At 41.8% G+C, this 13,468-nt stretch overlaps 1 protein-coding gene across 3 annotated transcripts in view; it reads right to left on the bottom strand.

The window, feature by feature from the left end:
• Positions 1-907: 907 nt before the first annotated feature.
• The window catches only part of sema3c (sema domain, immunoglobulin domain (Ig), short basic domain, secreted, (semaphorin) 3C), a 206,022-nt gene continuing 193,461 nt past the window's right edge, over positions 908-13,468 (bottom strand). For 2 of the 3 annotated variants that reach the window (XM_068004943.1, XM_068004942.1), the window contains exons 17-18: positions 10,868-10,998; positions 908-4,401 (exon numbers count right to left, since the gene is read on the bottom strand). In XM_068004943.1, coding sequence (XP_067861044.1) covers positions 3,985-4,401; positions 10,868-10,998 — 548 coding nt within the window. In that variant the 3' untranslated portion in view covers positions 908-3,984. The remainder of the gene's footprint in view (positions 4,402-10,867; positions 10,999-13,468) is intronic. The other variant, XM_068004945.1, reaches the window with a different exon arrangement.

Below are 13,468 nucleotides of genomic sequence, written 5' to 3'. Positions count from 1 at the left end.
GTGCTGACTTGGTAATATTTTTCCTGGTTTTGCTGCCTATTAATAAAAGTTGATACTATACCTCCCATTATCACTATTCTAACAAAGCAGTTATCTTTAACCTCAAAAAGCAGCCTGACTCATTGAAAGGCAGTCCACCTTTCTCATTATGACTAGATGTATGCAGTGCTCTCTAAAGGTCACAGTGAATAAAATGAAATATTCCATAACTAATTGCATCTCTTCCTCTACCCAGGATGAATCTTAACCATTAGTTTACTGAATATAAAGCTACTGTGACAAGTCTTCTAAGGGTAGGCAAAAGGGTGGGGCGGGGGTGAAGGGGATACTTATGCATGCACAGACTTGAGAGATGGAATATTTAAGATTCCTATATAAATATTAGTCCAAAACACAGTGGAATTCATGCTGTTTTGTTCAGTTTTTCTCAGCTCCTTAACATCCCATAGAAGCATGTTTCCTTTTCTGTAGAGAACCTACACACATCACTATGGGAGAGTTAAAGTATTTAAAACAAAAACTATTCTGATAGGTAAAGTTTAGGTTAGTGTTTCTTGGGTCTGCATTGCATTAGCTAACCTCAGCCTGGGTGGTGGTGGGCTGTACAATTGGCCTCAGTACCTGTGGGTTAAAGAGGTAAAAATAAAATCCACTCCTGCCTGCTGTCCAGTGAATCCTGCTGGAAAGTGGGCAATTGTGGATGCTGGGAATGGAATGGATCAGGCTCATTCACCCAGAATGGTCATTTAGGCCAGGTACTTTAGGGCGGGTGGTGCCCGTTGGACTCTGCCTGCGAATGAGTCAGTGCCGTCAGGACGGGAGATGAAAAAAAAACAGGAGGTGGAAGAATGTCAGTCTATGTAACATGTGGAATGCTGATTGAGGTAGAGAGAACACCCGCACTGGAAAAGGTTACATGTGTCTTTGAAGATTTATTATCATCACCATGAAATTACATTGTGTCATGTTTACTTTACATAAATTAGTCCAAATAGAAGAGTTTATCTATACTTCATCTATATGTTAACTGCTATTTTGTAGGAACACCAACGTTCTCTATTTAATTCGCTGTTTACTCTGACAACAATTTAACTTTAGTAAAAACTGTACACTGACATTTATGACTTATTTTCTTCCTGTTCAATTTAACTTGCAGCATAAACTGGTAAATGGAAGAAAAATGTTTAACTTAGTGAGCTTTTGTACTTAATCTACACATTACAGCATATCAAATAACATTTAAACATACAAAATAATATTTAAACATACCAAATAATATTTTAAACTTTTCATTTACAATAAAGTTTCATGACACATTCATCTTTACACTTTGCAGCTTTAATCCTAATAGGAATGATGGAGACAGTATTCCATTTGTGGTTATTTATGGCTTGCAGGGTTGTGTTCAGCAGCATTCGTCAATGTGCGTCGAGGTTTGGCGATGTGTAGATGGGTCACTCAGTGGGGTTGTCTGTGAATCTACTATTTACCTAGTGCAGATTTGTTTCTTTTTAATGACTCAATATTGTCCAATTTTCATTGTAGATTATTTGCATGACAAGCGATGGTAATAATTTTCATTCCCTGCATCTTAATGTGAAGCAGTGGCAATGCAAAAAAAAAAACCCACAAATGCTAAAAATCTGAAATAGAAACAGAAAATGGTACAAGTGCACTGCAAATCAACTGACATCTGGAAAAGAAAGAGGGGTTAATGTTTGGGGAAGGACCCTTCATTGGAACTGGAGGAAGGGCATCCACACAAAATGCTATGCTAAATGTCCTTGCAAATGCTCACTGATCTGCTGTGTACTTCCAATATTTTCTATCTTTATTTCAGTAGTAGAGCAGCTTGAAGTTTTCTTTCTGCGTCCTTCTATAGTTTAATAGCTAATCTGTTCCTTATATTGCAATACACTTAATGAATATTTACAGAATTGGATTCTTAAGATCTTAAGGTAATTTTATTCAAGGTTTTGCACGTAAGATGGCAATACCCTCCTATATTACACCACTATATATAACACTAAAGTGTAGGTCCAATTATTCCTTTGACTTTCTAGATCCTCACTATATTAGAAAGTTATAGGTCATTAGCACTGAAGTAGTACCATACCACACTTAATTTAACACTTTCTCATGAATGAACTGGATGCTTTGGTTCATAGTCCACTCCGTTCATTAACTTCAGGTGATCTTGCAGAGATCATTGGCCTTGGCATAGGAACTAAATATAATTTGGGAAAATCAAAGGGCTACAGCAGCTTTAGGTTACAAAATGTAAGCATAGGTTGTTACACAAGATTAGGACTCGTGGAATTGGGGGTAATATATTAGCATGGATTGAGGATTGGTTAACGGACAGAAAACAGAGAGTAGGAATAAATGGGTCATTTTCGGGTTGGCAGGTTGTAACTAGTGGGGTGCCGCAAGGATCAGTGCTTGGGCCTCAGCTGTTTACAATCTATATCAATGACTTAGATGAGGGGACCAAGTGCAATGTATCCAAGTTTGCTAATGATACAAAGCTAGGTGGGAGAGTAAGCTGTGAGGAGGACACAAAGGGGGTGATTTTAAACCCCAGGAATGGGTGGGATGGGGGTTGATGGGAGCTGAAAATAGTTGTTTTTTGGGTCGCGACCGCAAACCGGCTTTATTTCCAGGTTTAACGTCGGTGCGTAAAAGTACAGGCTTCCCACTGGAAATGCAAAGTCCAAAAATTGTGAGGTGCGACCCAAAAAAACAACTATTTTCAACTCCCACCCACCCCCAACCCACCCATCCTTGGGGTTTAAAATCACCCCCAAAGAGTCTGCAAAGGGATAGAGACAGGTTAAGTGATTGGGCGAGGAGGTGGCAGATGGAATATAATGTGGGGAAATGTGAAATTATCCACTTTGGTAAGAGGAATAGAAAAGCAGAATATTTTTTAAAAGTTGAGAGACTAAGAAATGTTGGTAGTCAGAGGGATTTGGGTGTCCTTGTACATGAATCACAAAAAGTTAACATGCAGGTACAGCAAGCAATTAGGGAAGCAAATGGTATGTTAGCCTTTATTGCAAGGGCATTGGAGTATAAGAGTAAGGAGGTCTTGCTGCAATTACATAGGGCTCTGGTGAGACCACATCTGGAGTACTGTGTACAGTTTTGGTTTCCTTACCTAAGGATATACTTGCCTTAGAGGGGTTGCAATAAAGGTTCACTAGATTGATTCCTAGGGTGACAGGGTTATCCCATGAAGAGAGATTGTGTAGAATGGGCCTATATTTCCTGGAGTTTAGAAGAATGAGGGGTGCTCTCATTGAAACGTATAAAATTCTTAGAGGGCTTGACAGGGTAGATGCTGAGAGGCTGTTTCCCCTGGCTGGAGAGTCTAGAACTAGGGGTCATAATCTAGTGGCAAGGGGTCGGCCATTTAGGACTGAGATGAGGAAAAATTTCTTCACTCAGAGGGTTGTGAATCTTTGGAATTCTTTACCCCAGAGGGCTGTGGATGCTCAGTTGTTGAGTATATTCATGACTGAGATCGATAGATTTTTGGACACTAAGGGAATCAAGAGATATGGGGATAGGGCGGAAAAGTGCAGTTGAGGTAGAAGATCAGCCATGATCTTACTGAATGGCGGAGCAGGCTCGAGGGGCCGTATGGTCTACTCCTGTTCCTATTTCTTATGTTCTTATGTTTGAACTAGGTTACTTTTAAAAATGGATCAATAGAATACTGCCTCCTCATAAGTTATTACAACTAGGTAGGAATTAAATCTAAATACATATCTGGACATTATATATGAAAAAGGTATTAAATAGTACAGACAACTTACAGCATAAAATGCTTTGTTAATCACAGCATGCTCAGACATTACTTAAGAATTTAGTTGTACTTTTAAAAGATAAAAAAATGAAAAAATGACTACAGATGTATTCTGTACACTTTATATTAAATAGTTTCATACCACTAAAGAATTATTACTTGAAGGCAGTTCTTTAAGTACCGGGTAACTGGTTTCTTCTATTTCGACTTTTCCTTCTGTCGATGAGCGCCTTTAGTTTTGGGTGATCCATTCTAATTGATTGTCCCTCCTCATTCTGTCTCTGCCGATGCCAACTCTCCTTACAATACTTATTGATCGCCTGCATTTCTGAGTAACTGAATAGTCCTACCAGGTCCTTATGAAGTTGCAAGCCACTCAGACCATTAGCAGCACCCCAGGACCATGATGTCCCTTTGTTAATAATGGGGGGAACTAGGTCTGTATCAACAACCTTCAGTTTGATCTTGGTCACTGTGCTTTTAAAGTTGTTCTCGGTAGCAATGCAGTGATAAAGCCCTCGGTCAACGCTTTGTACAGAACGAATCAGTAGGCCGTGCTCAGTTACTAGAATTCTTTCATCTTGTTTTACCTGTTAGGAAATAGACACTCATTTTAAAAGACTGCAACGTAAAGCAGTGTTTCTCCTCTAAAACATAAAAAGTCACTCTGAACAAATCTTGCCCATCCTGGACAGCATTGACACTCCGGCTCCAATGTGCAACATCACAAAGTTATGGGACATTGATTCACACTGCTGGAGAAGTGCAGAGATCAGGTGGGGAGGGAAAATTACCCCTGCCTGTTCTCATGCCGCTCCTGGGAACCAATCCACTGTGGTATTGGTGGAGGCCTGGGAGCTGGTTGCTGTCCCGCCTTCTCAACCCTGATGATGTGTAATGGGGGCAATCGGGGAAATGAGAGAAAAGGAGAGAAAATCAATAAACTTAGATTAAAAAATAGTTTGTACTCTGACAAATAAAAAAAGAAAAAAATCATATCCATACATTCTTTGCGTAAGAATATTTTAACATCTTTCTTCCCTATTATTTAAGGGCAGCAAACTAATATTGTAGTTTACAAATGCTTATTAGAATGACCATCTGATTTTTCTCTTCTAAAATTATCTGCCCATTTTATTACAAAAAGTTTACTTTTAAATCTCTCAAGACCAGTCAGTATCACCCTAACAGCAACAGTGTGTTGTTTCAAGCCTAAAGGATAGTTGCCAACAGTTTGCTTTTTGGCGGACAGCCAGGTTTTTCACTTGTTGTTCACGCCGCATGTGGGGCACCTTCTAAAATAGCTTTTTGCCTCCTCTGACTCTAACAGGTTGAACGGTTTCTGACAGGTTTAGGATTGTGGCTAGTGTGAGCCACCTCAGCTCTCCATTTTAAAATGACAAACATTGACTGAAAACTCAAATCCTCCAATCCCATGAGGTGGGGCAGCCACTTGATTTGGGTCATGGAAGTGCGCCACCAATCAACGGAGAGTGAGGTGGAGGAGAGCGCGGGGCAGGTCAGGGCTGCTGAAGGATGAATTATCAAAGTCTCTGGGGAAGAACTGAGTGAACCAGGCCCTGGGATACAGTTTGAGACAGGACAGGACAGGACAGTGACTGTTCTGTCCTAGCTCTGTGTCTTCCAGAGTGTGGTACATTCACTGTCCTGTCTCTAATTGTATCCTAGCACCTGATACACCCACTGCCTTGTCCTGTCTCTGTGTCCCAGGGCTTGGTTCACGCAGTCCTTCCCCAGAGGCTCTGATAATTTATCCTTTGGCAGCTCTCCCCTGCCCAGTTAGAGGCCCACCTGTAAATTGTATCAGGCAGGCCCTGGACATCCAAAGGTGGCCAAGGTTCCCCCTTTCCCAATTTTCCTGCGCTGGCTGCCTGTTGCTCAGGTGGGAAACAGACAGACGGCGGTCGAAAGTCGCCCCCACCACAATTCTGTCCGCTCAAAATCAGGACCATTGGTTTATAGACATTGTACAAGTTAAATTCTACTTTTATTACATAAGATGAAAGGAGCATCAGTGGATCGCATTCTTTTTGTTTTTCATCCGTCCCTTTTTATGAGAAGTCTGTTCTAATTAAATAGCCTAACTTATCATAACCTTGATACTTAGCATTTTTTCTAAATCAAAAACATTATCATGTACAGGCGATTTACTGGCCCTTCTTAGCAATTAAAGCAAAGAAGAGCAACAACAATAATCTTCATTTATATAGTGTCTTTAACATAGAAAAAGCATCCCAAGGTGCTTCATAGAAGCGTAATCAGCCAAAAATCAACATCGAGCCATATTAGAAAGATTGACTAAAAGCTTGGTCAAAGAAATGGGTTTTAAGGAAGGTCTTAAAGGATAAGATGGAGCTGGAGAGGCGGGGAGGTTTGGGAGGATATTTTGTCATTGCAGATCTGTTATCAAAATGGAGATGAGGAAGGGACGGGAGTTGCTGTTCTGCATCCCCCATCACTTTGTTAGCTCTGATCTGGAATGTGTGGAGATAAACCAGTTTGAGAGGGAGTGCTGAAGGAGGACAGAATTTAAAACAGTACATTATTGATAACAGGCCTGCAATGACAACCTTCATTTAACTAAAGGGGCAATGGCTCATGACAAATGCTTGGTGACTCTATTTTCATTTGTTTGCAGACTCATAATGGAACAATATCAAATGCATCAAAAGTCATTGTGACAAAATGACAGCTGTCTCCTCTGGCAATTCTTCCCTACACAGAAAAAGGTTTCCCAAACAGTTTTTCATGCAGACACCGTCACTGAAAATTAAAATTATATAAAAAATTGAATCTAAAACTGAAAAAAATACTACATTTTTATTTTTCCTTCATATAAGAACTGGTCCATGAACACATTATGATCACCCCTATATATGGACACATATTAATAAATTACTTTACTATAAATCAAAAAAGACTTTTGTCTTCTGCTCTCTTTATTGAGCATCAATATTAGGCTGTGCTTACTCATTGAGAGTTAAGGATTTCTCACTATTCATTAAAATAATAGTACTGTGGGGCCCACTCAGAAATTCTTGGAGCACAACCCATTGAATCCAGCCAGTCAGGTCAAGCACGAGAAATGCAATACGCTGAATTGAATGGTTTTTATATTTTCAAGGCTTCACAAGGAGTGTGTATGAGTCCCGTTAGAGATCCTAATTCAATGCAATCTCATGCAAATTGGTCCCATGAAAGTTAGTGATATTTATCACCTGGTCACCATTTTTTTGCTACTTGCCCATATAAAATGGGTGCTATTAGGATTTGCTGCTCTGGCCTGTGGGAACTGACTTCTTCAAGGCATGTTTTACTGTTTGTTTCCGCCTCAAACATTCTGGCATTTACGTAAATCTGCTTCTGTATTGTCCTTGGTGAATTAGTTGCTACTGGTGGTTGGCACTGTTTTTTCCACAATTCTTTTCCCACAAAAGTCTTGCTGACAGCTGCTAGTTTACTGATAGCGAGAACATTTTTCAGCATGCTAATTCTTTTAGGCATTCCTTTGGAAACCCTTGATTCAGAAGAGGAAGAGAGCTTTATGTGGAGGGAAGAAAAGCAGATGGAACTGATGAGATTGATGCCTATTCACCCTTATCCCAGGAGCCATGTCTTCAGACCTAGATACATCTACCTGGGTATGTCTGAAATGACCTGTCTTTGTCAACTATATTGATATATTCATATATTTGGCTGTGTCCAAGTTATGCCACCTCCTCAAACAGGACCTCTGCACAAGTCCCATTACAGGGACAGTTCCGCAGTGGCTATGAAAGTGACCCCAGCAATACATTTCTATGCTACTGGATCCCTTCAAGTCACCACAAGAGACATTTCCCAGATGTCAGTCTTTGGTAAATCAACACACCAAACAAGTGACACAAGTCCTGTTTGCCAGGGAGAATATTTTTGTCACTTTCCCAATGGAAGTGAGACAGCAGCACAAGAGGGCACAGCACTCAGGTTTCCCAGGTGGCAGTTTCCCAAAAATGCAGGGCCTCATTGAAGGCACACATGTGGCCACCTGGGCCCCAAGCCCAACACATGACTTACATGAATAGGAAAGGGTCCCACTCTGTTAATGTGCAGGTGTTGTCAGACCACAAGGGCAGAATCATGCAAGTGAATTCACAATATGTTAGGAGCAGAGGAACATCGATGTCTCCACCTGAATTCTGGTGGAACATCCCACTGGCTTGCTGAAGCAAGAATTCCACTGTTTGGACACAAAAGGGGTGCTCTTCCTCTATATCTTTGGGAAAGTCTCCAAAATCATCTATGTCTATTGCTTATTGTACTGTATTGTCATCCAGAGAGGAGTAACTATAGAACCAGAGGACCAAGAGACATATCGTCAACCCTTGGCTGACAAGGAGGAGGAGGAGAAAGTAGAAACGGTTGAAAGTGACATGCAGAAATGAGGCACATGAGTCAATTATTAATTGACAGGACATTCACCATAAACATGTAATTTGGCCCTGGATCATCAGTCCTATCCCATTAAGCACAATGCAGTGGCCCTATGAACATCATGCCATGCATTACAATTAACTGTAATTCAACTACCATACATATCCATCGCCCCTTCATCTCCCACCTTAATATACCTCTTCTCAGAACAGTATTCAGAACTACATTGAAATAAAGAGCATTCAGTGTATTTCCCTACTAGTACTCAGTGTAGGGGCTATTATTATTTCTTTCCAAATTGCTTCCCCAGTGTATGGTATGCATCTTCTGCTTCTGAATCTAGCACTCCTTCTAAGTGCTACCTCTGGCAGCAGTAACTGTGGCCGAAGTCTGCTGCTCCTCAATGGAGGCCTCCTGGGATTCATATGGCAACGTACCTTCTTGTATTGAGTCCTGAGATGTTCCAGAATACTGCCAGCACGTTGGAACCTACCTTGGCTGGCTGCCTCTGCCTATTACTTCATTGATCCTTTACGGAGGCAAACTGGGTTTGACAGATGTGGTTGCACCCTCAGAGGATCCTGCCTCATCCATGCCTCCTCCTGCCATGGTCTTATTGTTGGGCATTCCCTATACATGACTAGGAATCTACATGGGAGCAGATCACTGGTCACCACTGAGGAGTGTGAAGCCTGCCATCAAGATTGTCTCAAGCTGATCCCTAGCCTACCTAATCTGGAAGCGAGAACCTCATGTAAATTGGAGCCCTGGGTCTTAATAGCTGCAAGTAGAGCGTTAGAGATATAAACTACATCTGTACTTTGAACCTTCATTGTCGGAGTCTTCATTACAGATGATCATGAATTTGCCACTCTTTCCATGATTTATGAATTGCTTGTGCATTGCTGGAGGCGTGTAGAGTCTCTCCAACATAGCTTGCAAACTTCCCTGGATGTTATCAAAAGGAGAGCATGAAGCATTTTTGTTCACTGATCAGCTCAAGTCTAAAGGCAGCCCCCTGTAAAGTAAGAATCCAGGGGCGCTGCAGTAGAGGAATGTCTAGATCAGAGCGTCTACTTAGCCAGTTCCTGTTCCTATGCTGCTACCTCCACTTGCTCCTTGGGCATTCTTTCTGACTCTGACAAAGTGAATCGCCCAAAGTGGATGTGTCTGAGCTGGTGCTTGTACAAATAGGAATGTGAGATGGATGCTCCTGTGATGGATTGTCTTCCTGATGCCGTCTGGTGCCAGGTACTCCATTGTGAGAGACCCCTAGAAAAACAGAAAAGGAACTTGTTATCAAGGTGCCTGTATGAAACGGCACTATATAAGGTTCCAACACCAATACATCGAGTGCCTTGCTATTGCTGTGCAGAATGAGCCTTCTTCTTAGTGAGTAAGCGAATTTGAAGGAGAAGTAAGTTAATTAAGTAAAAGAGGGCACTTGCCTTGTTGGGCTGGCAATAAGTTCTAGATTTCCTCCACCTTTAATTGCTTTCACTTCACACCAACTAACAGCAGAGCTCCCTCCTCAGATCAAGAGAATCTCCTCAGGTTGCAAAGGCCACCATCAATCCTTGTTGTCTCCCTATGGTGGTGGGCTGCCAGAGGAGCCAGCCAAAAGTTAAAACTGTTAGCATGTACAAGAACAAAAAATGTCAACCCAGTGCCCAGTGTACACCCACTCCATGTGGATGCAATGGGAAAGCAGCATGCAAGTTGCTTTCCGGTGCCAGTTTGAATTAGTTGCAATGTGCAAAGGTTAGGTGTCACATTGCAAGCTACAAAGTTCAACCAGCAGCAGTAGGGACATGAGAGTACAGGTTTGAAAGATTGTGTCAGTATTTCCGATTAAATTTCATTAATGCTGCACCACGCTTGTCGGGCAATGCTTGCCAAAGACAATTGACAAACTGTGGGCAGCCTTACCTTGGTACTGTTCCTCAGGCCAGAGAATTTTTTTCCTCATCTGTTGCCTATAGATTTGAAAGTCAACATCGACATGATGAACCACCTCCTACCATTGGTTTTTGCACTTTATAGCGGAGAGCGGGGCTGTTCTCTCCCTCAAATATGACTGTCGTCCTCTGCTGTGTCTGTTCCAGGAGATTATCTGCTTTCTTCAACAAAGGGAACAATTCTGCACATATTCCTTTTGCTGACTGGTAGATTTCCTGGAGCCAAAAATTATAGTTGTCTTGAAGTGTCAGCAGCCATCTGCTTTTTATGAGCTGCATTTCTCTGTTGTGAGGTCAGCTCCCCACTCCCATACTGCAGGTCCTGTGAGAAGGCAGCGATCCCAGCACCATCTTAGCCAGGATTGCTGAATCATCCTCCAAGTGCCAATCAAACATATTATTTCTAATCAGGAGAGATGGTCAAATGAAGGAGGATAAGGGTTGATAACTCTAAGGCTTTTTGCTGAAACTATTATTAGACTCATTTGATTATGCCACTTGTGTTATAAATGGTGGGCCAAATGGACATGACAGGCCAAATGGCATCCTTCTATGCTGTAAACCTCTATGGTTTTATGATCAGACACCAGAATTCTGAAGTCCTTTATTCTCGTGCCATTAGTTTTTTTTTTATAAACAGTGATGTACATGTACAAATACATACCTCTTTTCTTCTGTCGTTTGCTTTCTGCATCAACCATTTGACGGACGCTTGGGGTGACTTTGGTGTACATTCGAGGAAGGCGGTGCTGTTTTTCACTCCATATTGCACAGACTGCACTGCATTTCTGTACGCTGCAATTAATGCACATATTTTAAATATACATAACACCATTAAACATGAAGCCTGAAACATAGCAAGCTTGAAATGTATTTAATTATCTCAATATTATGACTTCCCACATGTGTATTGAATAGAACGTAGTGCATTGAGGTTACGCACTAAGGGGAGGCTACAAGAAAATATGAGAAGGATCTGTTAGATATCTGAATGAGTGGGCTAGCCAGATAGCTAACAAGTGCCAAAGTCATGAATGAGTTATCGGTTCCACAAGTGGAATGTAATTTATATCCTACAGATCACCATCTTGCATTCTGTTTATAATAGATTGTGTAAATAGGTGACACTAAAAAAAAAGTAAAATGTAAATATTAATTTAAAACTGCTTGGATGAGAAGATTCAGAGTGACTGGTGATGTCTCTGTGAATGGGATCTTTGATGCAGTCTTGTCTGTTCTCTATTATAACTCTGTCTCCATGCAATCCAAAAAATAATTAAACAGTAATAACTCTAACCATATATTTTTTTGGGGAATTATAATTTAACAAAAGAAAATGACGTATCTGTAAAGAATTTGTAGCTTGTGCCTGCATTTTAAGTTTGGAAACATGTTTTTATGAACTCTCAAAACAGATGCTGATGATTTTGTTGGGCATTATGTTTTGCAGGAGCACAACCTACAGAATGAAAAGAGCCAAATTATATAAAGACAAAGAGAGCATTTTTGTACAGCATAGTAAGATATTTGTAGTTTTTTATTATATTAGAAAAAATCTGACAAGATTCCTTGTGTTGGGTTTTATTCCCACCATGATACGCCATCATAATTTAACATTTCTATATTTCTTACTCGAAGCAATTTTAACTCATGCTCCATAAGAGGTAATTGGAAGTGAATGTTCCAAAGGGATAATGGGGTTATATTGGATAACCCCTGAAACCGGGCGCGGGGGTCATGGTGCGTGATTAACTTGCGCCCGGTCGTCGAGGTGCAGGCAGCACATATCATTCGTGTTGCCTGGTGATTTACCTGATTGCTGCGTGCTGCCAGCACTACCTGCGCTGTTGAGTGGCTGCTCACCAACAGGAGGCCCAGATATCGTGAGTGGCTAGCACCACTTAAAGGTAGCCTGCACCTCTTAAAGGGGAGGTGCAGTGTGGCTGCAGGAAATGGTGGAAGTCAATTGGGAAGTGAATCTGTGCTGCAATATAGTGCAGCATGGTGGTGATGGGACCTCTGGAATTTTCAATGAGCAACAACTGGGCTGCTCAACATTTGCGGGACTCTGATATTTGCAAAATATAAGATACAGGTCCGCGCGGAGTCTGAACGGAGATCAGACATCGCACACGTAAAACACAGATGCAGGTCCTGTCCCTATGTTTACAAACTGTTGAGTTATTTTAAAACATTGAATAAAGGTTGCGCACTACTAAATCCCACATCCTCCAATCTGCACGGCAGACGCCACCAATCTGCCGATCTGAGTTTGTATCGGGCAAGAGGCCCTCCAGACATATGCTCCCAAGGCAGTGGGAAGCAGTAGGGAACAAAGTTTCCAATCAGATGCTTCTTCTCTCCCTCACACATCACCACTGTAGCAAGCTGCACACCCACAACTCACAGGTCGTGCACACTGCCAGCTATTCAACCATGACAGTCACATCACCCAAACATCTTGCAGAACACTCACCGACACATGTCCTGCTTTCTTGCAGGAGAAGGTGGCACTTAACAGGAGGCAGCAAGTGGCAGTGGCTCCATGGAACATGAATCTACTGTCCTCTCTCAGGATGACAGCATTCCTGTCCCACCCCTGCCACTCCGCCAGTGCCCTTGATGTTGCCTGTCATCTAGCCAGCCCACTCCCTGTAGAGCATTGAAACTTTATTACAGGAACATCGGGAGATAGGAACAGCAGTGGGTCATTTAGCCCCTTGAGCCTGTTCCGCCATTCAATGAGATCATGGTTGATCTGTGACCTAACTCCATATACCCGCTGTAGCCCCACATCCCTTAATATCTTCGGTTAACAAAAATCTATCAATCTATGATTTAAAATTAACAATTGAGCTAGCATCAACTGCCATTTGCGGGAGAGCATTCCAAACTTCTACCACCCTTTGCGTGTCGAAGCATTTCCTAAATTCATTCCTGCCGGTCCTGGCTCTAATTTTTATGCTATGTCCCCTAATCCTAGTATTCAAGTATAGGAGACCTCCAAAAACGGGTACAAATGCATCAGCAGCCAGAAGCAATAATCCAGCAACTAACCTGTAACTCCTGCATGATCCCTTTAAATAGCGCTGGTGGGTGGGTCTTCCATGCCATTTAAGACCTGTTCAGCTTTGCGGCGTTAAGACAGAGCGGTGGCTGGAGCATTGAGTTCCAAAATCGCATCTCTCTCTTTAAATCAGTGTTGCACACTGGTCTGCTGCATATTCTCCCTACTTTACATGCTGCCAGCGTTTGTTATCTGCGC

The sequence above is a fragment of the Heptranchias perlo genome, chromosome 24 (assembly GCF_035084215.1).
Source record: "Heptranchias perlo isolate sHepPer1 chromosome 24, sHepPer1.hap1, whole genome shotgun sequence".
NCBI classification, from domain to species: Eukaryota; Metazoa; Chordata; class Chondrichthyes; order Hexanchiformes; family Hexanchidae; genus Heptranchias; species Heptranchias perlo.
The sequence above is the reverse complement of the archived record's forward strand: the minus strand, read 5'-3'. Positions and strand labels throughout refer to the sequence as shown.